The sequence below is a fragment of the Neltuma alba genome, unplaced genomic scaffold, assembly GCF_004799145.2.
Source record: "Neltuma alba isolate B1F8T4 unplaced genomic scaffold, ASM479914v2 tig00007847_pilon, whole genome shotgun sequence".
In the NCBI taxonomy this organism is placed as follows: Eukaryota; Viridiplantae; Streptophyta; class Magnoliopsida; order Fabales; family Fabaceae; genus Neltuma; species Neltuma alba.
The window spans coordinates 54,281-63,380 of NW_021634881.1; the positions used below are offsets into that span (position 1 = coordinate 54,281).

General features: G+C 38.8%; 2 protein-coding genes across 2 annotated transcripts; one reads left to right on the plus strand and one right to left on the minus strand.

The window, feature by feature from the left end:
- Window positions 1–2,620: 2,620 nt before the first annotated feature.
- Window positions 2,621–3,607, minus strand: LOC114753314 (peroxidase 65-like). Its single transcript, XM_028941991.1, has one exon. It carries the CDS (start codon window positions 3,605–3,607, stop codon window positions 2,621–2,623), a length of 987 nt encoding a protein of 328 aa, XP_028797824.1.
- Window positions 3,608–6,854: 3,247 nt separating this feature from the next.
- On the plus strand, window positions 6,855–7,433 carry LOC114753319 (putative glycine-rich cell wall structural protein 1). The gene has a single exon (XM_028941995.1). It carries the CDS (start codon window positions 6,855–6,857, stop codon window positions 7,431–7,433), a length of 579 nt encoding a protein of 192 aa, XP_028797828.1.
- Window positions 7,434–9,100: the final 1,667 nt, after the last annotated feature.

The following is a 9,100-nucleotide window of genomic DNA, read 5'->3' on the forward strand; positions in this document are numbered from 1 at the left end:
AATGAAAAATATGAGAGATAAAGTAGATTGGGGTCTTATATTTAGAATCAAAATAAAAATCAAATAACCTCTTATATTAAGGACTAGAAGTAATATTTAAACTTCTACGGCATCTTAAAACACAGCGAACGCATGAAAAAAAAAATGCCGCTAATGTGCAAGGTCTTTTTTTTTGGGGAAGAATTGTAATAAAATCTCAACAAAGAACATAATTGCTATAGAATTCTAATACTCCTCCGGTCCTTAATATAAGACCCATTTGACTAATTTGATTAGATTAAGGAAGTTAGGTAAGTTAATTAATTATAAGAAATGTGATGCGTTTTTCCTAAAACACCATAATCATCTTTCTTAATAGCTCATCTTCCTCTTCTACTTGATTTTGGTTGAGGGAGTACCTATAGGGGTAATTTAGAGAAAACTGATAAATATGATAAATGAGTTTTATATTTAGGACCAAAACCAACTTAATAATTGGGTCATATATTAAGAGGAATAACTGAGCAACCTGTGATGACAAGTTTTAAAGTAGAAAATAACAACTTCTCATTTGTCGTTGAAACATTTTAATTTGGTGATTATTTTCTTTTCATGAGACTCTATTACAATTATCTCTTCTTCTTTTTTTTTTTTAAGGGTGAGCTCACGCTTTCTTTGTTAAGAACTTATTGATAGTAACACAATTTAGGGGGTGTTTGGATGAAGCTAAACTATGGTTTGGAGAATAGTTTCAGGAGAATAGATTCTGGAGAGAATAGATTTTGAAAGAATAGATTTTCTGAAAAAGTGATTCTGATAAAGTGAGAGTGTTTGGATAGTTGTTGTCAGAAGTACTTTTCTATATGTAGAAATTACTAAAAAGGATATAAGTTTAAATGATAATTACATATAAGATATATTTCATAATATATGTTTATTTGAAGTAATAAATTTGTTAATAATATATATTTTGGCAACATCATAAATAAGACATAAATAATATAAATAAAAAAATTAATACGTATATATATTAATAAAATAAGTAAATATGTTTTTTGTAAAATAATTTATTTTGCCAACAAAAAATATGATTATTTCTTACCAGGAGCTTGGTGAAGAGTGAAGGAGGAAGCAAATAATTGACGCCTGCTCTGTGTAATATTTCCTAGGCCCACCACCAATATTCAATAATTTGAAGCAGAAGCAGCTTCTGGTGGCTTTATCCGAAACCATAGTTTTGTCCCCAAAACCATGGTTTGAGATTTTTATAGGGTGTTTGGCAAATTTTTTTCCAAACCATGGTTTGGGGAGATAGCCAAACACCCCATTAATCTAAATAAATAATCTCCCCCTCTATACCTATTTTATAGAAACCTACTAATAATTCTGCATAGATTAACAAATTAATTAAAATTAGTTATTTTCATGAAAATATGAAAATTATTATTAACAAAAGTTATTGGATGTAGGAGTTTGGTTAGTTAAGTTTTAATATTCCTCTTTTTTTTAATAGAAGAACTACTTAACTAGTTTAAATGGACTTAAAAAGTCAAATTAATTAAAATTAATTAATTAATTAATGATGACAATATAAGATATTTACTCAAGAATACCCATGCATAATATTATAGTGTGTGTGTCAATTCACAAATTTACATATTTAGAGTTAAGTTCAACCCCTCAAATATATAGCTTGTATTTAAGGGTCGGAAGGAGTAATTAGTTAGGAATATTGTAAGTGAAAAAATTAATACTTTAAACAAAACATGTTATATTATATTATGAAAATATTGGAGGTGACATTGACATTGAAAGTATGTTTTTGAACAGTGGCATCCATCTGCATAATAATTGAAACGCTTTACAATATATCAGTGGCGACACACACACACACACACACAGACAGAGAAGCTAGCCCATTATTACATTTACATGGATCTATATTAATTCGAAGCCGTGGGCCTTGTCCTTTCAGTAAGCATCCAATGGATTGCTGGCGGTATGATTGCACGTGATCTGTGCCAGTAATTGATATATGAGGTAGAACGATGCAAACAACAAATAATATATGTGGGTCTTTTGTTTAAAACAAATGATGAATGATTTGTTTAAGGCACTGGGGTGTTAAGATACAACGCTATTGAACATGTTCTTAAAGGTTACGAGTTCAATCCTCTGTAAATATTACGAGTGTGTGAGTTCCTTTGACTCGGTGAAGGATTAAAACAAAGGGGGGGGGGTAAAGTGTAATAGCATCGGGTAGTAGTCAATTAACGTAATGTCCAATGCCACAACTAATTACTGTATTATGGTAGATATGATAATATTATATTAGTCAGGGATAAATTAGCAGGAATCTAATCACCCTGTTGTTACTCATTTTGTGATGAAACGACAAAAGAATCAACGGGAAAGCCAGCGGGGGAAAAAAAGAAAAAGAAAAGAAGATCACAATCCAAGCATATGCAGAATTAGATCGATCCCTTTGAATGTTGGCTTCCGCTATCACATGCATAAATGAAATGACAGTGGGATGATGATATGCCCATGCACGGCTGTTTCTGATCTATACGTATATATTGTATGATAATATAAAGCCTCAAGTGTTTGAAATTAATAGGCCGATTCACATAGCCCCTCTCTACATCTGAAGGTTGTTGAACTGGTCACACCTCAGCCTCACCTCTCCCTTCTTCCCGGTCTTCACCCGGTGCGTCGAAAGCCTCTGCATGGCGGCGGCGAAGTCATGGAAGAACGCCGTCTGATTGTTGGCGTACACCTCCACTATGGGCCTCGTTCTCGGGTCGGCGCTCATCATGTAGTCCGTCGACAGCAGGCCCAGCCCGTTCAGAATATTCTGGTAATACGCGTTGTCGAACTTACTGGGCGACCTCACGTCGTTGAAGGCCGCTATGCCCGAGTCCGTGGTGTAGTTCTCGCACAGCTTCTTCAGTCCCGCCACCAGCTTCGGGTTCATGGTTGGGTCCGCGTCCGACGCGGCGCTGAAGTTGTAGATCCTGTGGCTGAACTCCTTGCAGTGCGTGAACCCTATGGTGTGAGCCCCCGTGAGAGCCACCATCTCCCTGATGCTGAATCCTTTTGCCGTGAACCGGAATATGATCTGGTCCATCGACATGCTCGTCTCGGGCAGGGTCTCGTTCGGCTTTGAGATGTTCGACACCAGGCTGTCCTTTCGCCCCAGCAATACGTCATAGTAAGGACCCCCCACCATCTTGACCAGGTCTCGGGCTGTCTGGGCCACGATGTCGGCGCAGGAGACCACGCCTGGGCACGTCAGCTCCAGGGAGTTCTTGATTTTGGTGATGACGTCGAAGGCGTCTCCGGAGAGGGATTGGTTGGGGACGGCGTCGCGCTCGCCCTTTGCGTAGCCGTTGGAGCTGATGAGGAGGGAGGCGTCACATCCATCGGTGAAGCAGTCGTGGAAGAAGAGGCGGAGGACGCCGGCGGCAGTGGCGGGGACAGCGCTCTGCTTGGTGAAGACGTTGTCCCTGACGATGGCTTGGAAGGCGGGGCATGTGCGGGAGTAGTAGTCGAGGCTGAGATGGTGGCCGCCGGCAGAAACCAGAGGAACGGAAAGGAAGAGGAAGAGAAAGAGGGGAAGAGCCATGGGGGGAGGAAGAGAGGGGTGAGAAGCGAGAGATCTCTCCTTTCTTCCTCGCGGGGATGGGGATGGGGGTGGGGCGGGAAGGAGGAGAGGGCCCTTTAGGAGGGAGAGGGAAGAGGAGGATGGTGACGTACGGACGGGTAAAATGGGAAAGGCGAGCAGCGGAGGAGAGCACTTTGAGGATGTTTTTGTTCATTTTTAGCACTTTCAATGTCTATTTTTTGCATGCTTGACTCTTGTCCCTCCTTTGTTTTATTATTTGTGTTATAAACACACTAATTAAACTTCAATCAGTTCATTAAGTACACACATGGATATATGCAAAAAGGCATCCTGGTTTTATATGTTTAAATTATGTGACAAAATTGTAACCTAATGATATAGATAAGTGTATTCTAAAAAGAGCATGCAACATACATTATAATTAAGTTATTTATTTAGCTTTTTTAATCTTTTTAAATTAGTCATATGAATATTATATTAAGAAGGTGGCAGTATATATATCACGGCAGAAGCAAATTATTACCGGAATATATATAGAGCATGTGGTTAATTAAATGATTACAAACTTTAAGCAAGAATATATGTACGTACGTGTTGATGGAGAGAACCCACAGTATTAAATTATGAAGGAGGCTGCGATCATAGATTATGCTTAGTGAGCCATTCAGCATTCGCTCTCTCTATCTCTATAGACACGCACACACGCACGCGCACACATTTTTTGATAAGGATATATATATATGTATATATGTATATGTATATGTATATGTATATACTTTGACCAGTTAGCTAGTCGACTATTATTTTTTATACATGTGCTCATTCGCGTCCATCGTCATATAGCCGCAGTGAAGATGATGATTAATTGTTTATAAAGGCTGACCCCAATAGCAATGATAACAGTATAATGTTAGTGCCCTGCATTATAAAAGTAGTAATTAATGGGAAGCATGTGTATGTATAATATGTGGTGTTTTGATATATATGGATCAATAATTGTGATTGACTTTATTAGATCGATGACAGGACACAGGCATGCATAAACAACTCTTTGACTGTATGAGAGCAAACCTAACCAATGAGCAGTGCACAACAATGCACGTATGCGGACGAGTTGCATTTGCAAACACATTCATATCATGTGAATCCCATCCCACATATATATAATGTCATGCGTATTCTGATTTTTTTTTTTTAAAAAAGAATGATATATGGACAAATAATATTCATTGCAAAAGACCAACAGTGAATTATATTAGAATAATAGTTGTAGTAGTTGTTATATATGCATGCACGGTTAATTAGTGTATTAATATCTTGTATGTATAGTGAAGGATAATGATGAATGAAGTATATGGGCCGGAAATAATTAATTTGGATAGTGAAAGTGAATATATATCATTTACAACAATATGCTTAGAGACATAGGGAAGGAAGTGGAGGAAGGACCACGGCCAGCATGGAGGAGGAGGCGTACATGAGAAGCAAAGCCAAGTGACTCAGAGTGATGGATGGTGATGGATTATTTATATATACGCAACACCATATATGTGTGTGTGTGTGTGTGTGTGTCTGGGTAGGTGACTCACAAATACCCCTCGTTGCGTAATAGGTGGGGCGACGCGTGTGCCGCTCTCCCCCTCCCACCTCTCATCCCATTATTTATTCCATTTCCCACCCCCCATTATGTTCCTTTTCCTTGTTCATATTACCCCATTTTATATGCATAATATCATCCGCTCCTCTCCCAACCTCCATATTTTAATCTATATATTTATATGAATAAGGCCATTATATATACTATTTTCATTCCAAGCCCTAATTAAATTAAATTTGCATCAATGTATAGTTCATCATATACATTTTCCTGTACGTACTTTAATCAAATAAATAAATAAATAAAACCATCACCCCACTAAGATACGATCGACAATCGAATGTGGAGAACAGCTAGAGTGCTCATTCCTCACCTAATTATGCAAACAATCAGAGTAAAAATGATTCATGATGCAATCACACACACACAACACACACACACACACACACCATCACCCATCATTCATAATTGTTCTCTTATTCATTATTTTAACAAATTCATTAGGGACTTCATACATATATCTTGTAAATAATTATGTGGGACATCGTATCCTTCCTATATTATAGATAGCACGTGTTTTGTGCGTGATACTGGACGGGAAGAGGGAAATGAGAATTTGAAAGCTGTCAGAGTCCCTGCCATTTAACTATTATATGCCTCGAAACCTATCTCTAATCAGTGAATCACTCAATTGACCGGAGGTTGGCACTCGCAGTGACTGATCATTTGCGATTATATATAATATTCATTAGTGCTCACATACATGCGCCAACAATACAATACACGCCACAATTTATATACACAACTGCTTCATGCGAAGCACAACTTTGAGATATAATTAATGGGACCATAAATGTGCTCCGTTCTCTTTCATCTATAAGCCACTTTCCCATCAAAAGGCAAGAAAAGCTTAAAATTCATTAAATTTATCTGAAACACAAACAAGCTTATGTTTCTTATTTTTCCCATATTAAATACATTTTAAATTGATTTCTTACTTTTTTTTCCTATAGCAATATTGAATAGGGAAGAAGGAGAAAATTATAATAAAGAATTATAAAAAAGATCACAAAGTTTTTTTTCTTGAAGTGGTTTGTAAATAAGAGGGGAGAAGATATATAGACAAGAATGTGGCTCACAGAATTTATATAATGAACGTGGTGGAGAGAGGCGGAGGAGGATTGACAAATTTATGATTAAATATCTGAATCCACCACTCACTCATAGTGGCTCTCATATGAACAGAATTGACAAGAGTGGACTTGGATGTGGATGTGTACTATGATACACACACACACACACATATAATTAAAAGAAAAGAAAAAGAAGGAAGCTGGGGAGGTCAAAAGTGGAGGTATGGACAGGAATGAATTGCGGAAAGATGGTGAAGACAAGCTTAGCTCCCAGACGGTGGTCATAGCATAGATAGCCCCCCCACTACGACTCCTACACCATCATATGCCTCCCACCTCCTCAATGCTCCCATTTCTTGATTTCTATGTACCAAAAGGAAGGTGCTAGAACTCCGCAATGCCTATATATAGGGGCCTCCACCCCTCACTCTCTCCCATCCAACTGCATTCCTCTTCCCTTCTACTGGCTTCCGTTCTTCTCTTGAGCTTCCACGTGCGTTGAGCTTTTCCTCTGCACATGGCTGCCTCTAAGCTCATAGCCACTGCCTTGATCGTTTTGCTTGCCTTGGACCTCGCATTTGCGGCTCGAGTAGTGCCCGATGGGCTCTTCGGCAGAGGCGGAGGGCGGGGTGTTGGCGGAGGTGGAGGAAGGGTTCTTGGACGAGGTTCCGGATACGGTTCTGGTTATGGTTCTGGCGAGGGTGAGGGATATGGTGGGATTGAAGGAGGAGGTGGCGGCGGCGGCAGAGGAGGGGGTGGAGGAGGAGGTGGTGGCTCTGGGGGTTCCGGCTATGGCTCGGGATACGGGTCTGGGTACGGTCTGGTGGCGGAAAAGGTGGCGGCGGAGGTGGCGGCAGAGGTGGAGGCGGAGGTGGCGGGGGTGGTTCAGGGGGTTCTGGTTATGGCTCTGGCTATGGCTATGGTGAAGGAGGTGGCTACGGAGAAGGGGGCGGGGGCAGAGGCGGTGGCGGGGGGGTGGCGGTGGTGGGGGTGGAGAGAGGAGGAGGAGGGGGGGCAGGTATGGAGGTTCCGGCAACGGCAGTGGATCTGGGTATGGTTCGGCCACGGTGGTGGCTACGGTGGTGGGGGTGACTAATCATCTTAGAATCAAGTTGCTGTATATGAAGTTTAAATTTTAATGATGAGAAGAGGTGAGGTTTGATTGTGAGGAATAAGTTGCAGTGTGAATTCAGCATCCTGCAGAGTGACTAGTGAGTGCATGCGTTGTCTTCTTGGCATATTACATATATATATATATATATATATATATGTAGCCCTCTTAGTTATCAGTTTGTAATAATTCCATAGCTTATTGGACGTACATCAATATTGAACATTTCTACTCAACTTGAATCTTTTCCCCCTCATTTTTAATTATTCGATAATTAACTAATTCTGCTGATATTAATTAATTAGGATATCGAGTTTGCCTTACTTAAGCGCCGTGGCCTCCATGCAATACTAATAAGGACTTGAGATTCCGAAAACATGGGAGCTACCTCGTTTCTACAACACAGAGCAAAACGCCGAATCCTATGATCGTTCTTTTACTGCCATCACTAACAGTACGTACTACGAATATGAGCAATCGTGTGGTGCGGCTGATTTCCCCAAACATAAAACAAATATAAATTGAAAATAATAATGTATGAGATTTAAATTTAAATGCGTGATATGATATCCCAAAAAAAAAAGGGCTCACGATTCTGATATTACATGTGAATAGTAACCTTTTAGGATATGTGAAACAGTAAATTTATAATAACACGCTTCTTTCTATACAAGAAATTGATTGATGATTGGCTTCTGATAATTTAACCGAACAATGTATTATGGCAAAAAGACAGTAAAATACCTTCAAAATCACTAAATGACAAATTAGAGTAGGTAAATTTCAAATCCCAATTCAGACCCCAGGTACTATTTTGGAATTTTCAAATCTTGTAAAATGACAACATTGTCCTTACTATCGGTGACTACTTTCATATAGCTATTGACTACTCTATTTTAACTATTGACAACTTTTGTTTTCAAAGTTCCAATGAATTTTTATATAGATATTGACTACACAATAGTAGTAAATCGCATTACTGGAGTAGTCAATAGCTTAGCAAGAGTAGTCATCAGAATTTAAAAATAAATGTAATCAATAGCTAAAAAAAGTAGTCAATACATAAGTAAGAGTAGTCATCAGAATTTAAAAATAAATGTAGTCAATAGCTAAAAAAGAGTAGTTATCGGAACTCGGCGACCGGTCACCGGAACTCCGTAACCAGTCACAAGGAGCTCCGGCAGTTGGTCGCCAGCAGGGTCACCGCGGCCAGAATTGCTGATGTGGCAGTATTTAAAAAAAAAGTAAAAAAAAAGGCATTTGTGTAATTTTACAACATTTGAAAATTCCAAAATAGTATCTGGGATCTGAATTGGGATTTTGAAATTTACCTACCCTCTTTTATCATTTAGTAATTTTGAGGGTATTTTAGTGTCTTTTTCCCATGTATTATAATTATATCACATAGAATGAGTTCCTCTTCGCGTTTCATTGGTGGTTATAATATTAATTTCTCACAAATTATTATCACCCATCACATGAATGTGGATTATATCGGAGTGTAATAGTTGGACAAATTGTGCGTTTGTAAAAATTGCTGTTGAGACAAGTAGCATGCGTGCGAGGCTGAGCACCACCGCTTGGATCACATCAAAGAAAATGTAAACTGATAGAGAAAGAAAAATACAAATAATCAGTGAAGATTAGATGTA

Coding starts and splice junctions, on each gene's coding strand:
- LOC114753314 (XM_028941991.1), bottom strand. CDS start 3,607: ATGGCTCTTCCCCTCTTTCTCTTCCTCTTCCTTTCCGTTCCTCTGGTT.
- LOC114753319 (XM_028941995.1), top strand. CDS start 6,855: ATGGCTGCCTCTAAGCTCATAGCCACTGCCTTGATCGTTTTGCTTGCC.